Below are 20,162 nucleotides of genomic sequence, written 5' to 3'. Positions count from 1 at the left end.
ACTGAATTACCTGTGACGTTCCAGTTTTTCCAATAGTTGAACTTTGTTGTTGTTTTAAGTGAAGGTTAGAAAAGCTCACGGCTGCTTGTTGGCGTCCCAGTCATCTTTGTCTCATAACTTGGTCGACATGAACCACAAGAGACGAGATGTTAGTCCCAGCAGATCCTGACATCCATGTACGGCGTCTTTGGACTGAAGAAGTCTCTCTGAGGTCTGATCCATGAGGATCTGTGTCTGTTTTAATCGATCAGCGAAGCCGTATTTGACTTGCTGTGTCAGACCAGTGCTCATTCATTAGATTTCTGTCTTTCAGTGTTTCTGCTGTTTTTTTTAATCTGTTGTTACGTCTATAGTTGCCTGGTACGATGTCACATCACTCTGTTCAGATGTCTGTTTTTCCATCAGGACGTCAGCGTCACAAACAGAAATCCTGATTTAGGCTCTTCCAGGAGACGCTGTGACGTCGTCCTGGTCGGCCACGGTCGCTCACCAAAGGTGCGCTGCAGGAAAACGTAGGTTCAGTGGAAACTTCAGTGGGCGTCTGGCTCATGTGGGTGGTTTATAAACCAGCAAACCCTGAGTGTGTGAGCGCAGACGGTCCAGCAAACGCTGCTGTGTAGCTCAGTGTTTGAGGCCGCGCTGCAGAAATGAGGCGTAGCTTCGACTGATGCTGCCGACCCCGCCGCCTCACAGGACCAGCTCTCCTATCAGATAGACAGCTCGACGAAATCCAGACCCCAGCCTTTCCGTTCACACACAAACACACAGAGGAAGGCATGCAGGCACACACACACACACACACACACACACACACACACACACACACACACACACACACACACACACACACACACACATACACACACACACACACACACACACACACACACACACACACACACACACACACACAGTGTTCAGAGTTTGTCCTGCTTGTTTCAGGCTGAGCTGTTTGTGGGATGAAAAAAGTTTGTGGCTGAGTGAGAAAAGTTGAGTCTGACCTGAGAAACTTTCATTGTGTAAAGTCTGACTGGAGAGTTTTTGGTCTCCTCTGAAACCAGCGAGCAGCGTCTGAAGCTGTGACTGTGGAGAAAATGAAGCTGTGACTGTGGAGAAAATGAAGCTGTAACTGTGGAGAAAATGAAGCTGTAACTGGAGAAAATGAAGCTGTGACTGTGGAGAAAATGAAGCTGTGACTGTGGAGAAAATGAAGCTGTAACTGTGGAGAAAATGAAGCTGTGACTGTGGAGAAAATGAAGCTGTGACTGTGGAGAAAATGAAGCTGTAACTAGAGAAAATGAAGCTGTAACTGTGGAGAAAATGAAGCTGTGACTGGAGAAAATGAAGCTGTGACTGTGGAGAAAATGAAGCTGTAACTAGAGAAAATGAAGCTGTAACTGTGGAGAAAATGAAGCTGTGACTGTGGAGAAAATGAAGCTGTGACTGGAGAAAATGAAGCTGTGACTGTGGAGAAAATGAAGCTGTGACTGTGGAGAAAATGAAGCTGTGACTGTGGAGAAAATGAAGCTGTAACTGGAGAAAATGAAGCTGTAACTGTGGAGAAAATGAAGCTGTGACTGTGGAGAAAATGAAGCTGTGACTGGAGAAAATGAAGCTGTGACTGTGGAGAAAATGAAGCTGTAACTAGAGAAAATGAAGCTGTAACTGTGGAGAAAATGAAGCTGTGACTGGAGAAAATGAAGCTGTGACTGTGGAGAAAATGAAGCTGTAACTGTGGAGAAAATGAAGCTGTGACTGTGGAGAAAATGAAGCTGTGACTGTGGAGAAAATGAAGCTGTAACTGGAGAAAATGAAGCTGTAACTGTGGAGAAAATGAAGCTGTGACTGTGGAGAAAATGAAGCTGTGACTGTGGAGAAAATGAAGCTGTGACTGTGGAGAAAATGAAGCTGTAACTGGAGAAAATGAAGCTGTGACTGTGGAGAAAATGAAGCTGTAACTGTGGAGAAAATGAAGCTGTGACTGTGGAGAAAATGAAGCTGTGACTGTGGAGAAAATGAAGCTGTAACTAGAGAAAATGAAGCTGTAACTGTGGAGAAAATGAAGCTGTGACTGGAGAAAATGAAGCTGTGACTGTGGAGAAAATGAAGCTGTAACTAGAGAAAATGAAGCTGTAACTGTGGAGAAAATGAAGCTGTGACTGTGGAGAAAATGAAGCTGTGACTGGAGAAAATGAAGCTGTGACTGTGGAGAAAATGAAGCTGTGACTGTGGAGAAAATGAAGCTGTGACTGTGGAGAAAATGAAGCTGTAACTGGAGAAAATGAAGCTGTAACTGTGGAGAAAATGAAGCTGTGACTGTGGAGAAAATGAAGCTGTGACTGGAGAAAATGAAGCTGTGACTGTGGAGAAAATGAAGCTGTAACTAGAGAAAATGAAGCTGTAACTGTGGAGAAAATGAAGCTGTGACTGGAGAAAATGAAGCTGTGACTGTGGAGAAAATGAAGCTGTAACTGTGGAGAAAATGAAGCTGTGACTGTGGAGAAAATGAAGCTGTGACTGTGGAGAAAATGAAGCTGTAACTGGAGAAAATGAAGCTGTAACTGTGGAGAAAATGAAGCTGTGACTGTGGAGAAAATGAAGCTGTGACTGTGGAGAAAATGAAGCTGTGACTGTGGAGAAAATGAAGCTGTAACTGGAGAAAATGAAGCTGTGACTGTGGAGAAAATGAAGCTGTGACTGGAGAAAATGAAGCTGTGACTGTGGAGAAAATGAAGCTGTGACTGTGGAGAAAATGAAGCTGTGACTGTGGAGAAAATGAAGCTGTAACTGTGGAGAAAATGAAGCTGTGACTGGAGAAAATGAAGCTGTGACTGTGGAGAAAATGAAGCTGTAACTAGAGAAAATGAAGCTGTGACTGGAGAAAATGAAGCTGTGACTGTGGAGAAAATGAAGCTGTGACTGGAGAAAATGAAGCTGTGACTGTGGAGAAAATGAAGCTGTGACTGTGGAGAAAATGAAGCTGTGACTGTGGAGAAAATGAAGCTGTAACTGGAGAAAATGAAGCTGTAACTGGAGAAAATGAAGCTGTGACTGTGGAGAAAATGAAGCTGTAACTAGAGAAAATGAAGCTGTAACTGTGGAGAAAATGAAGCTGTGACTGGAGAAAATGAAGCTGTGACTGGAGAAAATGAAGCTGTGACTGGAGAAAATGAAGCTGTGACTGTGGAGAAAATGAAGCTGTGACTGTGGAGAAAATGAAGCTGTGACTGTGGAGAAAATGAAGCTGTAACTGGAGAAAATGAAGCTGTAACTGTGGAGAAAATGAAGCTGTAACTGTGGAGAAAATGAAGCTGTGACTGTGGAGAAAATAAAGCTGTGACTGTGGAGAAAATGAAGCTGTAACTGGAGAAAATGAAGCTGTAACTGGAGAAAATGAAGCTGTAACTGTGGAGAAAATGAAGCTGTGACTGTGGAGAAAATGAAGCTGTGACTGTGGAGAAAATGAAGCTGTGACTGTGGAGAAAATGAAGCTGTGACTGTGGAGAAAATGAAGCTGTGACTGTGGAGAAAATGAAGCTGTAACTGTGGAGAAAATGAAGCTGTAACTGTGGAGAAAATGAAGCTGTGACTGTGGAGAAAATGAAGCTGTGACTGTGGAGAAAATGAAGCTGTAACTGTGGAGAAAATGAAGCTGTAACTGTGGAGAAAATGAAGCTGTGACTGTGGAGAAAATAAAGCTGTGACTGTGGAGAAAATGAAGCTGTAACTGGAGAAAATGAAGCTGTAACTGGAGAAAATGAAGCTGTGACTGTGGAGAAAATGAAGCTGTGACTGTGGAGAAAATGAAGCTGTGACTGTGGAGAAAATGAAGCTGTGACTGGAGAAAATGAAGCTGTAACTGTGGAGAAAATGAAGCTGTGACTGGAGAAAATGAAGCTGTAACTGTGGAGAAAATGAAGCTGTGACTGTGGAGAAAATGAAGCTGTGACTGGAGAAAATGAAGCTGTAACTGTGGAGAAAATGAAGCTGTGACTGTGGAGAAAATGAAGCTGTGACTGTGGAGAAAATGAAGCTGTGACTGTGGAGAAAATGAAGCTGTAACTGGAGAAAATGAAGCTGTAACTGTGGAGAAAATGAAGCTGTGACTGTGGAGAAAATGAAGCTGTGACTGGAGAAAATGAAGCTGTGACTGTGGAGAAAATGAAGCTGTAACTGTGGAGAAAATGAAGCTGTGACTGTGGAGAAAATGAAGCTGTGACTGTGGAGAAAATGAAGCTGTGACTGTGGAGAAAATGAAGCTGTGACTGGAGAAAATGAAGCTGTGACTGTGGAGAAAATGAAGCTGTGACTGTGGAGAAAATGAAGCTGTGACTGTGGAGAAAATGAAGCTGTGACTGTGGAGAAAATAAAGCTGTGACTGTGGAGAAAATGAAGCTGTAACTGGAGAAAATGAAGCTGTAACTGGAGAAAATGAAGCTGTAACTGTGGAGAAAATGAAGCTGTGACTGGAGAAAATGAAGCTGTAACTGTGGAGAAAATGAAGCTGTGACTGTGGAGAAAATGAAGCTGTGACTGGAGAAAATGAAGCTGTAACTGTGGAGAAAATGAAGCTGTGACTGTGGAGAAAATGAAGCTGTAACTGGAGAAAATGAAGCTGTGACTGGAGAAAATGAAGCTGTAACTGTGGAGAAAATGAAGCTGTGACTGGAGAAAATGAAGCTGTGACTGTGGAGAAAATGAAGCTGTGACTGTGGAGAAAATGAAGCTGTGACTGTGGAGAAAATGAAGCTGTGACTGTGGAGAAAATAAAGCTGTGACTGTGGAGAAAATGAAGCTGTAACTGGAGAAAATGAAGCTGTAACTGGAGAAAATGAAGCTGTAACTGTGGAGAAAATGAAGCTGTGACTGTGGAGAAAATGAAGCTGTGACTGTGGAGAAAATGAAGCTGTAACTGTGGAGAAAATGAAGCTGTAACTTTGGAGAAAATGAAGCTGTGACTGGAGAAAATGAAGCTGTGACTGTGGAGAAAATGAAGCTGTGACTGTGGAGAAAATGAAGCTGTGACTGTGGAGAAAATGAAGCTGTAACTGTGGAGAAAATGAAGCTGTGACTGTGGAGAAAATAAAGCTGTGACTGTGGAGAAAATGAAGCTGTAACTGGAGAAAATGAAGCTGTAACTGGAGAAAATGAAGCTGTAACTGTGGAGAAAATGAAGCTGTGACTGTGGAGAAAATGAAGCTGTGACTGTGGAGAAAATGAAGCTGTAACTGTGGAGAAAATGAAGCTGTGACTGTGGAGAAAATGAAGCTGTGACTGTGGAGAAAATGAAGCTGTGACTGTGGAGAAAATGAAGCTGTAACTGGAGAAAATGAAGCTGTAACTGTGGAGAAAATGAAGCTGTGACTGTGGAGAAAATGAAGCTGTGACTGTGGAGAAAATGAAGCTGTGACTGTGGAGAAAATGAAGCTGTAACTAGAGAAAATGAAGCTGTGACTGGAGAAAATGAAGCTGTGACTGTGGAGAAAATGAAGCTGTGACTGTGGAGAAAATGAAGCTGTGACTGTGGAGAAAATGAAGCTGTAACTGGAGAAAATGAAGCTGTAACTGTGGAGAAAATGAAGCTGTAACTAGAGAAAATGAAGCTGTAACTGTGGAGAAAATGAAGCTGTGACTGGAGAAAATGAAGCTGTGACTGTGGAGAAAATGAAGCTGTAACTAGAGAAAATGAAGCTGTGACTGGAGAAAATGAAGCTGTGACTGTGGAGAAAATGAAGCTGTGACTGGAGAAAATGAAGCTGTGACTGTGGAGAAAATGAAGCTGTGACTGTGGAGAAAATGAAGCTGTGACTGTGGAGAAAATGAAGCTGTAACTGGAGAAAATGAAGCTGTAACTGGAGAAAATGAAGCTGTGACTGTGGAGAAAATGAAGCTGTAACTAGAGAAAATGAAGCTGTAACTGTGGAGAAAATGAAGCTGTGACTGGAGAAAATGAAGCTGTGACTGGAGAAAATGAAGCTGTGACTGGAGAAAATGAAGCTGTGACTGTGGAGAAAATGAAGCTGTGACTGTGGAGAAAATGAAGCTGTGACTGTGGAGAAAATGAAGCTGTAACTGGAGAAAATGAAGCTGTAACTGTGGAGAAAATGAAGCTGTAACTGTGGAGAAAATGAAGCTGTGACTGTGGAGAAAATAAAGCTGTGACTGTGGAGAAAATGAAGCTGTAACTGGAGAAAATGAAGCTGTAACTGGAGAAAATGAAGCTGTAACTGTGGAGAAAATGAAGCTGTGACTGTGGAGAAAATGAAGCTGTGACTGTGGAGAAAATGAAGCTGTGACTGTGGAGAAAATGAAGCTGTAACTGTGGAGAAAATGAAGCTGTAACTGGAGAAAATGAAGCTGTGACTGTGGAGAAAATGAAGCTGTGACTGTGGAGAAAATGAAGCTGTAACTGTGGAGAAAATGAAGCTGTAACTGTGGAGAAAATAAAGCTGTGACTGTGGAGAAAATGAAGCTGTAACTGGAGAAAATGAAGCTGTAACTGGAGAAAATGAAGCTGTAACTGTGGAGAAAATGAAGCTGTGACTGTGGAGAAAATGAAGCTGTGACTGTGGAGAAAATGAAGCTGTGACTGTGGAGAAAATGAAGCTGTAACTGTGGAGAAAATGAAGCTGTAACTGGAGAAAATGAAGCTGTGACTGTGGAGAAAATGAAGCTGTGACTGTGGAGAAAATGAAGCTGTAACTGTGGAGAAAATGAAGCTGTAACTGTGGAGAAAATAAAGCTGTGACTGTGGAGAAAATGAAGCTGTAACTGGAGAAAATGAAGCTGTAACTGGAGAAAATGAAGCTGTGACTGTGGAGAAAATGAAGCTGTGACTGTGGAGAAAATGAAGCTGTGACTGTGGAGAAAATGAAGCTGTGACTGGAGAAAATGAAGCTGTAACTGTGGAGAAAATGAAGCTGTGACTGGAGAAAATGAAGCTGTAACTGTGGAGAAAATGAAGCTGTGACTGTGGAGAAAATGAAGCTGTGACTGGAGAAAATGAAGCTGTAACTGTGGAGAAAATGAAGCTGTGACTGTGGAGAAAATGAAGCTGTGACTGTGGAGAAAATGAAGCTGTGACTGTGGAGAAAATGAAGCTGTAACTGGAGAAAATGAAGCTGTAACTGTGGAGAAAATGAAGCTGTGACTGTGGAGAAAATGAAGCTGTGACTGGAGAAAATGAAGCTGTGACTGTGGAGAAAATGAAGCTGTAACTAGAGAAAATGAAGCTGTAACTGTGGAGAAAATGAAGCTGTGACTGTGGAGAAAATGAAGCTGTGACTGGAGAAAATGAAGCTGTAACTGTGGAGAAAATGAAGCTGTGACTGGAGAAAATGAAGCTGTGACTGTGGAGAAAATGAAGCTGTGACTGTGGAGAAAATGAAGCTGTGACTGTGGAGAAAATGAAGCTGTAACTGGAGAAAATGAAGCTGTAACTGGAGAAAATGAAGCTGTAACTGTGGAGAAAATGAAGCTGTGACTGGAGAAAATGAAGCTGTGACTGTGGAGAAAATGAAGCTGTAACTAGAGAAAATGAAGCTGTGACTGTGGAGAAAATGAAGCTGTGACTGTGGAGAAAATGAAGCTGTAACTGTGGAGAAAATGAAGCTGTGACTGGAGAAAATGAAGCTGTGACTGTGGAGAAAATGAAGCTGTGACTGTGGAGAAAATGAAGCTGTGACTGGAGAAAATGAAGCTGTGACTGTGGAGAAAATGAAGCTGTAACTGGAGAAAATGAAGCTGTAACTGTGGAGAAAATGAAGCTGTGACTGTGGAGAAAATGAAGCTGTGACTGTGGAGAAAATAAAGCTGTGACTGTGGAGAAAATGAAGCTGTAACTGGAGAAAATGAAGCTGTAACTGGAGAAAATGAAGCTGTAACTGTGGAGAAAATGAAGCTGTGACTGTGGAGAAAATGAAGCTGTGACTGTGGAGAAAATGAAGCTGTAACTGTGGAGAAAATGAAGCTGTAACTTTGGAGAAAATGAAGCTGTGACTGGAGAAAATGAAGCTGTGACTGGAGAAAATGAAGCTGTGACTGTGGAGAAAATGAAGCTGTGACTGTGGAGAAAATGAAGCTGTAACTGTGGAGAAAATGAAGCTGTGACTGTGGAGAAAATAAAGCTGTGACTGTGGAGAAAATGAAGCTGTAACTGGAGAAAATGAAGCTGTAACTGGAGAAAATGAAGCTGTGACTGTGGAGAAAATGAAGCTGTGACTGTGGAGAAAATGAAGCTGTAACTGTGGAGAAAATGAAGCTGTGACTGTGGAGAAAATGAAGCTGTGACTGTGGAGAAAATGAAGCTGTAACTGGAGAAAATGAAGCTGTAACTGGAGAAAATGAAGTCGTACGAGGACGGTATGAGAGACGCCAGAAGAGTTTGTTTCTGATTTTTTGTTTGAAGCAGACGTTAAGATGGCTTCATGTCAACTTTATGCCCATTTGCTACGCCGTAGATTATTTCTCACATTGACCCACTCTGTGTGTGTGTGTGTGTGTGTGTGTGTGTGTGTGTGTGTGTGTGTGTGTGTGTGTGTGTGTGTGTGTGTGTGTGTGTGTGTGTGTGTGTGTGAGTGTCTTGGTAATGTCATAACTTTGGTCTCACTGAGATCGTAGATTTGTAGATTTGTAGATTTGTAGATTTGTAGATTTGTAGATTTGTAGCTTCAGGGATGTCAAACGTCGGTGGAAAAGCTCTTTCACGTTCGGTCGTTGTGATCTGTGGATTTCCTGACACTTGGAGGTTGGATTTACCCAGAATCCTTTTCTCCTCACTTTGCTAGAAAACACATGAAGTCCTGCTCTTGGCTGGCCGTAAAGACTCGACTTATCTCCTAGTGAAGAGGTAAAAGAGAAAACTGAACTGGCTGTCTGACGGACAGATAACCACAGGATCTGTGAGATAACAGTTATCAGTGGTTAATGATTAACGATCCAGGATGATCTCCTCCCTCAGACCGACACAGAGCCAGGACCATCCTGTTTCCTGACAGTCTGACAGGAAGTGACTGATGGGAAATGGAGTTTCTGATCAATCCTCATCATCCAGAGAAACCAGCCTTCAGCTGCAGTCAGGCATTAAGTTTTTTTGAGTTAAACATCATTATTTTGCGCTGATAGCTCTGCATCCCTTTAAAAGGCTCAGCAAAGTCCAACGTTTGGTCTTTCTGTGAAACCAAACCGACACCTTCACAGAGTTAATGTGATCCGTGCTGCTGTCTGACGCTCCGTCTGCTGAGCTGCGTTTCCAGCAGCCTGACGCTCGTCTTGATGCCTTTATGAGGTGTGTGCCGACGCGGTCTGTGTCTCAGACCAGGACTGGATGCCCCTGCTCAGATCTCAGGTGAGGAAAAGCCTGCAATCACTCATCCTGACAGCCACATCTGGCGCTACTCTCTCCATCCTGATGCCCTCTGCTCCTGAAACAGAGGCCGCGCTGATCCGGCCACGGAGGGCGGGAGTTATTGAGATGGAGGTCCTGACAGACGGACTCTGCTGGTTATTAACCAGTTTAAAGCACAGGGTTTACACAGGATCAGGCTTTAAAGTGTGACCTTGGTTTTTCTGTCACTGGAAGACAAATTCATGGACGACATGTGCAACAAGCCATGGTCCATACCACTGGATTAAAGGCTAACGATGAAACACTGAGAACAAAGGAGAGACAAAGTGTGAACGTGTGTCACTGGATGTGTGTAAAGGAACTTCCTGTGGACGAAAACAGCTTCCTGAATTAAAAGATGTGTTTTAGATGTTTGAACTTATGGTCTCACGTAACCTCTGGGAGTTTCAGATTTCATGTTTGGTTGTAGCTTTCTTCAATTTGAGAGCAGCAGCATCGGCTGGGCTGGGCTGGTTTGGGCTGGGCTGGTTTGGGCTGGGCTGGGCTGGTTTGGGCTGGGCTGGGCTGGGCTGGGCTGGGCTGGGCTGGGCTGGGCTGGGCTGGGCTGGTTTGGGCTGGGCTGGGCTGGGCTGGGCTGGGCTGGGCTCTGCTGGTTTGGGCTGGGCTGGGCTGGGCTGGGCTCGGCTGGGCTGGGCTCTGCTGGGCTGGGCTGGGCTGGGCTGGGCTGGGCTCGGCTCAGCCCCGCTCAGCTGGGCTCTGCTGGGCTGGGCTGGGCTGGGCTGGGCTGGGCTGGGCCCGGCTCAGCTCTGCTTGGCTCTGCTGGGCTGGGCTGGGCTGGGCTGGGCTGGGCTGGGCTGGGCTCGGCTGGGCTGGGCTCGGCTCGGCTCGGCTCGGCTCGGCTCAGCTCGGCTCGGCTCGGCCCGGCTCAGCTCTGCTTGGCTCTGCTGGGCTGGGCTGGGCTGGGCTGGGCTGGGCTCAGCTGGGCTGGGCTGGGCTGGGCTGGGCTGGGCTGGGCTGGGCTCGGCTCGGCTCGGCTCGGCTCAGCTGGGCTCTGTTCGGCTCGGCTCAGACAAATGGGAGCCAGACCCGGCCCAGCACACAGCCCTCATCTGTTTCCTGTTGAACCTGGAGGAGCAGGGGTTGGAGTTCACGGTAATATTTACTCTAATGGAATGAATCCAAACAGATTAAGTTTCAAAACAAGAGCCTGACGTATCCAGGAGCAGCCTGCAGTCGCAGCTCTGAGTATAAACAAACACTTTTGGCACTTTCGCCTCGTGCCAACATCTGCTGCGAGCCCTGGTCCTCCTTTACTGCCGCGCTCACTCCTGCGCTTTGATGCAGACAGCAGACATAACTGTGAGTGAGCGGCGAGCTTTGTTCGCTGCTCTGAGGAGCGCATCACTGCAGGAGTCCACGCTGGGAAACTGGGTCTGTCCGGATTCTCAGTGCAGACCGGGCCCAGTGGTCACGCATCAGATTTGCACACATGCACAAACACAGAGTGAATGCTCGGTGCACGGCGGCCGATAGGAGGAGAAATGTGAGCAGTGAGAGCTCTTTTTTACTCTGAGGTGACGAATGAAAACCTGATCAGTCGACCAATCTGAGGGTGAGACGATCAGCTGACACATTTATCTGTTGGAGTCTGCAGGTTCATGATGTCAAAGTGAGGTGCTGAGTCTGGCCATGTTTAACAAAGCTAACACCACTTCCCTCCTCCTCACTGGTTAACGATCACTCACCTGTGCTCAGGTGGAGTCACAGTCACAGCACGCGCTCAGTCTCACCCTCAGAAACTGCCTGTAACAGGCGGCGTGTGTCAGCTTGGCCTGTTCCAGATCAAACCAGCAGAAAAACAGATCCAGAGCAGGAACAAAGAAGCAGGTGGAGGTTTGAGGCATTGACAGGAATGTTTCAGTCAGGATGATAAAACCACTGAGAGTGAGTGAGAGTAAAAAGTGTGTCAGCGTGCTCACCATACCTGCAGTCATGCAGCCAGAAAGCTGCAGGTCGGAGGCTTCAGGGCGCCCGGAGCACCAAGCACTTCCAGATGTGGTTGTCGACCAACGTAAAGAGGTTTTTTTACACTACATGAAAATGAGAATCAGATCAATGACTTCCACATGCTCCCCGTCTGATCCACATGCTCTCCGTCTGATCCACACGCCGCGGTCATGTGATTCCAGGTGCATGATGAAATGATCAAAGTTACAACTGCTTTGTGGTTTTCTCCCAGCCAGGTCTTTAGACAAACTGTACAACTTTGCCGACTGTGCCGGTCTGCACCTGATCCTGGGGCTCAACGCGCTGCACAGGAACCCGGACAACTCCTGGAACACCTCCTCCACCCTGAGCCTCCTCAAGTACGGCGCCGGCAAGAAGTACAACATCTCCTGGGAGCTGGGCAACGGTGAGTGCAGAAAACGGCTAACACGGCTAACACGGCTAACACGGCTAACACGGCTAACACAGCTAACACGGCTAACACGGCTAACACGGCTAACACAGCTAACACAGCTAACACGGCTAACACGGCTAACACAGCTAACACAGCTAACACGGCTAACACAGCTAACACGGCTAACACGGCTAACATGGCTAACACAGCTAACACGGCTAACACGGCTAACACAGCTAACACGGCTAACACGGCTAACATGGCTAACACCACGTTAGATTAAAGTAACAAAAGCTCCATCGAAGCCTCAGGAGCTCACGTGTTTTTACCGCTCTCAGTCAGACAGTTTCTCCTTCTCTTTAAGTTATTTCACTGATGTTTTTCTGCCTTTAAACGTAGAAATTCTCACAGATAAAGTGATTTTTCTTATTATTTTATTTGATTATAGTATTATCTTATTATTTCATGTCTGTTTTTTATTAAATCCAGAGTTTCTGTTTTCCATGAAAGTTTTTATCCACGAGTTTTGTTTTTGGACTCTTGTCTTTTCCCCTGGATGTTTCCTACCTTAAAGCTCGGTCAGCTCCGTAACTATGTTCATGAACATTAATCTTCAACATTATTTGGGGCCTCTCTGGAAAAGCTTTGGTAAAACAGGAGCTTTAAGTGTATTTTAAAGTGCTCTTTATGCGTGCTGACAACGTCTAGTAATGTTGGTGAAAACTTTAAACTTTAGCAGAAAAAAAAAGAATTGGGCTGATCGTAAAGATGATCCAGTGAAATCCTCGCTGAGTGTTTCCCAGTAGGTCTGAGGAGCACGGACACAGCTACGAGCTCTCAGAAAAGAGACAAACGTTTTATTTTATGGCTCAAAGAAAAGCTGGTGCAGATGGACTCAGAGTCTTCCTCAGATGCTCTTCATCATCCTGCTGCAGTTAAACAGCCTGTAAAACTGAACCTCTGGTGGTTCTGGTTCTGAGAGGCCACCCTGTGTGATCGGGCCGCTCCCCTGATACTGCATCTATCCATCAGTGTTACTGCAAACTGCCCAATTATCCCTTTAGTGGACGGAGACTCTCCAGGAGCGCAGGGTCCAACCACAACACCAGGACCCTGAGCCAGTCCTGTCTCTGCCCGCTGAAACGTCTCTGCCCGCTGAAACATCTCTGCCCGCTGAAACGTCTCTGCCCGTGTTAACGTCTCTGCCCACTGAATCGTCTCTGCCTGCTGAAACGTCTCTGCCGGCTGAAACGTCTCTGCCGGCTGAAACGTCTCTGCCGGCTGAAACGTCTCTGCCCTCTGAAACGTCTCTGCCTGTGTTTAAACGTCTCTGCCCGCTGAAACGTCTCTGCCAGCTGAAACGTCTCTGCCCGTATTAACGTCTCTGCCCGTGTAAACGTCTCTGCCCGTATTAACGTCTCTGCCCGTGTAAACGTCTCTGCCCGCTGAAACGTCTCTGCCAGCTGAAACGTCTCTGCCCGTATTAACGTCTCTGCCCGTGTTAACGTCTCTGCCCGTGTAAACGTCTCTGCCCGCTGAAACGTCTCTGCCCGCTGAAACGTCTCTGCCCGTGTAAACGTCTCTGTCCTTGTAAACGTCTCTGCCCGCTGAAACGTCTCTGCCCGCTGAAACGTCTCTGCCCGTGTAAACGTCTCTGCCCGCTGAAACGTCTCTGCCCGCTGAAACGTCTCTGCCCGCTGAAACGTCTCTGCCCGCTGAAACGTCTCTGCCCGCTGAAACGTCTCTGCCCGCTGAAACGTCTCTGCCCGTGTAAACGTCTCTGCCCGTGTAAACGCCGTCTTTCTAACACGGTCTCTGCATTTCCTCCTCGCAGAGCCTAACGCCTACCGCAGCATGGTGGGGCGAGCAGTCAACAGCAGCCAGCTGGCTCAGGACTACACCAAGCTGAGGACCATGCTGCAGTCTGTGCGCTACTACCACCGAGCTCACCTCTACGGCCCCAACGCAGGGCGGCCCCGTAGGAACGCCATCCTGCTGCTGGACGGGTGAGTGGGACAGGAAATCTGTGGTGGGGAGCGGGGGGAGGTGGTGGAAAGTCTCTGCTGGTCACACACACACACACACACACACACACACACACACACACACACACACACACACACACACACACACACTCCAGCGTAGCGGCGGTGTTCAGTGTTTATGGATTTCCACTCTCTGCTCTCAGCTCCAGTTAAATAAAGTGTCAGCTGATTGATAACGTGACGGCTCAACTTCCCACCTGCTGGTTTTACCCAGAAGCCCCGGCAGCCTCAGTCTGACTCCAGCAGCTTGTCTAACAGCGCTCTCTGAACCACAGCCGGGCTTTCTGTGTCGTACTCTGTAGTTTTAACTCCACCACAGAAAAAGAAGAAGTGTATAAGTTTGTTTTTAAACCGTGGTCATGAACTCTCAGCTGTTTCCTGTTTCCAAAGTTTAACAGTTTAGTTTTTGCTCCGTATCCTCAGAGACGCTGCAGATCCCTCAGAGCTCAGTCTGAGTCTAACCTGAGCGCTTCAGGCTGAGAAACAGATTCTGTCACAGCAAACTTTAAATAACGGGATCATCGTCTTCATGGAGTCACCGCTCCCCAGACATCCAGGAGCAGAGTCAGCGTGATCAGAGCAGCTCAAACACTGATCAGATGAGCTGTGAGCCTTCAGCTCCAAAGTTAACCCTTTCTCTTCATAACCTGCTTTTCTGAGTCAGGAAAACTTCCTCCAACACCAACGAGTTGTGACTTCTTCAAACTCCTTCATGCATTAAAAACTACAAACTATCACTAACTGCTCATGATCAACCTCTGCAATCAGGAAAAACAAGTGTGGAGATGATCAGAAAGACTTTGTTAACCCCAGGAGGAAATCTGCTTTTACTGATGGTAACACATCAGCTGGCAACGAGCTGGAGGAGAGAAACAAAGTCAGAGATGAGCAGCAAAATAAGCCGTTAGCACTAAACCAGATAGAAGCTGTTCACAGTGGGACTCAGGATGATCTGTGTTAGACAGATACTGAACTTGGAAACAGGTTTTTTATGAGTATTAACCCGTGTGCCCATGGATCGCAGTCTTGGAGTGACTGAATGAGTACGGTTTAACTTCAGCCTCGTTTCCACCGAGCGTTCAGTTCAGTGTTTCTCAGCACAGTTCACATATCACAGCGTTTCCTCAGACTAGTCCTGGGACAGATCCCAAACCCCGACCAGTACCGTCCCACTTTCTGGTTCCTTTCTGTTGGGGTGCTGGACCAAACCAATCCAACAGAAGGTGGAGCTAGAAACTCTGCAGTCTGCTGATTGGCTGAAAGAACAGTCACTTCCTGTGTGACAGCAGCTGCTGCATTTCTCCTGGAGGCTCAAAGTCTGCTCTGAAACAAAGTTTGATTATTCTTAGTAACAAAGAGACACATGACGATCACAGAGAGGACGAATCACTGGATGTCTTCAGGATCAGGGTTAGGGTTAGGGTCAGGGTCAGGGTCAGGGTCAGGGTCAGGATCAGGATCAGGGTTAGGGTCAGGGTCAGTGTGAGGATCAGGATCAGGGTTAGGGTCAGGGTCAGGGTTAGGGTCAGGGTCAGGGTCAAGATCAGGGTTAGGGTCAGGGTCAGTGTGAGGATCAGGATCAGGGTTAGGGTCAGGATCAGGGTCAGGGGCAAGATCAGGGTTAGGGTTAGGGTTAGGATCAGGGGGAGGGGACTGGGTCCAGGGACCATGAGATGGTCCTGAACATGCACTGTCCTTGCCCCTAGCTCGCCCTAAACCCAGGTCTCCATAGGGCTGGGTTAGGGTAAGGGTTGGGGGCCGTTGGCTTTGTTGGCCATGACAAAACCCGACCAGCCCTGACTCCAAGTGCCCATGTGGGCTTGTAAAAGATCCCAATTTGGGATTTGTTTTTACATATTGTTTTTTTTACTTTTTTTAGTTTTTTGGTTTATTTTTTGATTTGTTTATCTTTTTGGTACTTTTTAATTCTTTATAATTTTTTGAACAAAAAAAGAACTTATTTGTCCTTTTATTGTTTGTTTCTTTTAAATCAAAGTTTTTGTGCTGTCGCCTCGTTTCGATTGTTTTAAACCTTCCCCAGGCAGGCACACTATCAAAAAAAACAAAAAAACCTGCTGGTGACCCGGAGCTGCTTGCCCTCTGAAGTCCAAGGCAGAAATGAAATGCCATCCCTTTGCGCCTGTATTTATAGGGTTGGACGATAATTCTAAATTTAAATGGATTTTTGAAGAATTTCCAATGATTTCCTTTACCTATTGGGACTTATTTATAACTGTTTTTAACCTTCAATTAGTCTTTTATGACATGAAATGATCCTATTTACCAACTAATAACTAAGTTTTAAGGAATATAATTTTAATCTTAACTATGAACAATGAACTATTTATATTTATTTATATATTTATTTTTTTATTTATTAAAATTTTGACTTAGTACAATAAACTTTGTATTTATTTTTTAATATATATTTATTTATTATATATTTATTTACTTATCATATTTTTTTAGCTTTTTAACTGGAGGGTTGAATGAATGTAAAGAAATCAGATGCATGGGGCCCAAGGTGAAAAGGTCAGGGTTAGGAATTGAGCTAGGGTTAGGGCATGGGATTGGGGCTAGGGTTTGGGTTAGGATTAGGAATGGGATTGGGGTTAGAGTAAAGATTAGGGGTGGGATTAGGGTTAGGGTTAGGATTGGGTCTAGGGTAAGGGTCAGGGTTAGGATCAGGATTAGGATTAGGGTCAGGGTCAGGGTTAGGGTGAGGGTCAGGGTCAGGTTTAGGGTTAGGATTAGGATTAGGGTCAGGGTCAGGGTCAGGGTTAGGATCAGGATTAGGATTAGGGTCAGGGTCAGGGTTAGGATCAGGATTAGGATTAGGGTCCGGGTCAGGGTTAGGGTGAGGGTCAGGGTCAGGGTTAGGGTTAGGGGGAGGGTCAGGGTCAGGGTTAGGGTTAGGGTTAGTTTGGGGATTGGGGCTAGGGTTTGGGTTAGGGTTAGGGTTAGGGTGAGGGTCAGGGTCAGGGTTAGGATCAGGATCAGGATTAGGGTCAGGATTAGGGTTAGGGTGAGGGTCAGGGTCAGGTTTAGGGTTAGGATTAGGGTTAGAATCAGGATTAGGATTAGGGTCAGGGTCAGGGTTAGGGTCAGGGTTGTGGCTGGGAATAAGGACGCAGAGACCGAGGCTGGGGGAGTGTAACAGCCAGAGGTTTGTGAGGCTGGACGGACAGCTCTGGCTCTAACAGGTCCGTCTACAAACCCATCCAAACACATCTGTGTATGGGAGTGTGTGTGGGATAACTGAATGTTTCAGCACCATGGCAGGTTTCCAGGTGAAGGATGGCGAGGAGGTAATGTGATGCGAGCCTCCCTCTTCTTCCATGAGCGGAGCATCATTAAACGCTGTGTACATCTCTGCGTACTCATAAATAAGACCTGAGAGCTGCTCTGCCCAGCAGTTAGTTGGAGTGCAGGGCAGAGCTCGGCAGATTGATGAGCGCTGGAGTCAGAGGAACAGGAGTACGCAGAGGAGGAGCTGCGAGGAGAGGAGGACGAGGGAGAGGAGGGCTGGGAGCACGGGCAGGAGAGAGCAGGAGGATCCACGGGTCACGGCTGACACTTTTAAGGGAGGAGTGATTCTGGTGTGTTTGACACGGTTACGAGGAGGGCGGCTCTGGTGTTTGACAGTCCAACCACTCTGCCGCTCTCAGGAAATAAGACAAACGAGACACTGAGCTGCTCCACGGTCCAAACATCAGAGCGCGCAGACTAAACACGCTGCAGCGGGGAAAGTTTACACACACACATTCAGGCATGTCTGACAAACTGTTACCCCCAAATAAGGAGCGATCTGAGTCAGGTGGACGAGGAGAAGCACACACACACACACACACACACTCAGAGGCAAAGCGATGAGCGGGAACACTCCTGTGTGTTTGTACGGAGGCGGCGTCCGTTCACAGGTTAACAGGTTTACTGATGAAGTTTGCGTCTTACATCAACAAACAGAAAAATCTCAGCAGACGCTTCAGGTTCAGTTAACTTCCTTAAACCTCAGGGCTTTAAACCTGTGTCTCTGCTCTTTTTAACCATCTGACATCACTTCCTTTCACCCTGAGCCTCTGGAGACAGACGCCATGACGCAGACGTCTTTGGTTCAGACTGGAACGGTCTCATGATGAGGCTGAAATCCACTTTTTATGACACTTTTTCATTTATCTGAGACATTTTTGGGCCATTTGTCCGTTTGATGAGTGGAGGGAACAAGAACTGTGTGTCCTGTGTTTATATGACGAGCTCTGGGTCAGAGGGTCGTTCTGTTTGAAGACGTTAAAACTCCCAAAACGAAGCAAAGTCACGTCTGTAGGGCAGGAGACATCAGGAGACCTGTGATCAGCCTGACTGTTTGAGGGTTTGTTGAACTTTTAAACAGACTTTTCACCGTCTCTCTGAGAAACTCATGGTTGTGATGAACAGATCTGATGCTGTCTGCTTTGGTAAAGGGAAATATTCAGTTTTCTTTGGCTCGTCACAGAAACAGCCAGCTCACACATTGTGTCTTTGAACATTTGAATCAGCGAGGCCAACGGGAAGACGCCAGGTTACAGCTGTCACTGCAGAGTTTTGGTTTCCAGATGATGAAATGCAACATGTGATTCACAGCTTTCCTCTGAAACACGCAGAGTTTGAAACACGTTAAGACGTCAGAGGATTCATCTACAAGGATTAAAACTGCACTGGTTCCTGTGGATATCTGCATCCAGCCTCTAAAGAGTCATGAGCTGCTGACCTCTCAATGTCTCTTTATTTATTTAAAGGGACAGTGCATGTTTATGAACATTTCAGCACACACAGCATCCATACAAAACATGCCAGAGTTAGCCATCGTGCTAATTTCCATCTGTAGTCCCCAGCTGGCGTGATGGAGAATGGACATGAACCGGGATTAAAACATAATGCAACACACTGCAGCGGCCTGCATCAGTCTGCAGCGGCCTGCAGCAGTCTGCAGCAGTCTGCAGCAGTCTACAGCAGTCTGCATCAGTCTGCAGCGGCCTGCATCAGTCTGCAGCGGCCTGCATCAGTCTGCAGAGGCCTGCAGCAGCCTGCAGCAGTCTGCAGCGGTCTGCAGCAGCCTGCAGCGGTCTGCAGCAGCGTGCAGGAAAAGCATGCAGCGTTTTCTGTGATGAATTTCCACTCCTCATTTTTCAGAGTACTCTGTCATGAAACAAGGATTGTTGCGATTCCTCATAAAGTTTTAGAGGATGAAGACGGTAACAATAAAAATGAAACTCAGAAAAAGAAAGAGGGAACGGAGCTGGAAGATTTATTTACAAACCAAAGGAAAATGTTTAACACTCAAACAGCGACTGTCATCATGAATAACAGAGACGATCATTCGTCTAAAACAGGTTTTTAAGATGCATTTTTAATCAGATCCTGCTGAGTGATGGTAATAAATAACTGAGGCTCTGAGGAAACTCCCTCCTGAAATAAGAGCAGTGCAGTCTGGGATTGTTGGCGTGTAGCATCCTGTCAGGCTCTTCGTCATTTCCTCTTCCTCACGTGTTGGCGTGTAAAACGTGTAAAACGTGTAAAACGTGTAAAACGTGTGAAACGTGTAAAACATGAAAACATGTGAAATGACCACGGTCACTGTAAGAATAAGACTCTGTTTGTTTTCTTTTCCTCTCATGTTGATTTCTTTCCTGGTTTTCAGATTCATGAAGAACGCCGGCTCCGTGGTCGATGCTGTTACGTGGCAACAGTAGGTATTTTACCCTTTTATTCCTACTTATTTAAAAAGACCTCGCTCCCTGAAGTAGCTCATTATTTACTGACCCTGAATCTAACCAAGCTGGCCCTGTTCATCATTTTAATGGCTTTGTTTGTGTGAAGTTTCTGCTTCCTGACCCTGAGTCAGAAAGTGATGCTGCACGCAGAGCGCCGTGATGGCGTGAGTGTGTGTGCGTCCGATGATGTGCCCTTATCACCGGTCAGTGGCTCATCATGTAGGAACGCAAACAGATGTTTGATGGTTTCGTGTTTTATCTGAATCTCCTCACACATGTGGAAGTGTGTGTGCAGGAACACGCCCCGTCAGCTGGAGTCCTCTGGGACTCAGCCAGAGGTCGTTAAGGTGAAGGTCAGACCTAATTAGGAGAAATTAGAAGAAACGGAAGGAGGCAGGTCGGTCAGACAGTCTTCAAAAAACACCACCCAAACCGTTAAAACCAAACCATATGCTCCGGCTCCTCCCCTCTGTCAATTAGCCCGTTTTCCTCCAGCGCTGCAGACTCCAGTCCGACCAGGCTGCGTGACAGAAACCCTGACCTCTACAAAAGGAGCGGGAACTGTAAAAGTGTAAAGCGCTCATTAACACGTCTGCAACACAGGTTTTACTCCTCAGCAT

At 46.3% G+C, this 20,162-nt stretch overlaps 1 protein-coding gene across 1 annotated transcript in view; it reads left to right on the top strand.

Annotated features, from left to right (window-relative positions):
• hpse2 (heparanase 2) overlaps window positions 1-20,162 on the top strand; it is a 73,461-nt gene that overhangs the window by 28,241 nt on the left and 25,058 nt on the right. Inside the window, exons 4-6 of the mRNA XM_074675038.1 lie at window positions 11,586-11,759; window positions 13,582-13,753; window positions 19,470-19,517. Of these exons, the coding sequence (XP_074531139.1) occupies window positions 11,586-11,759; window positions 13,582-13,753; window positions 19,470-19,517 (394 nt within the window). The remainder of the gene's footprint in view (window positions 1-11,585; window positions 11,760-13,581; window positions 13,754-19,469; window positions 19,518-20,162) is intronic.

Source organism: Halichoeres trimaculatus, unplaced genomic scaffold (genome assembly GCF_033239565.1).
Source record: "Halichoeres trimaculatus isolate MK-OKI-2021-1 unplaced genomic scaffold, fHalTri1.1 fHalTri1_scaffold_8, whole genome shotgun sequence".
Taxonomy (NCBI): domain Eukaryota; kingdom Metazoa; phylum Chordata; class Actinopteri; order Labriformes; family Labridae; genus Halichoeres; species Halichoeres trimaculatus.
Note: the sequence above shows the minus strand (reverse complement) of the source record. Positions and strands in the feature narration are given on the sequence as shown.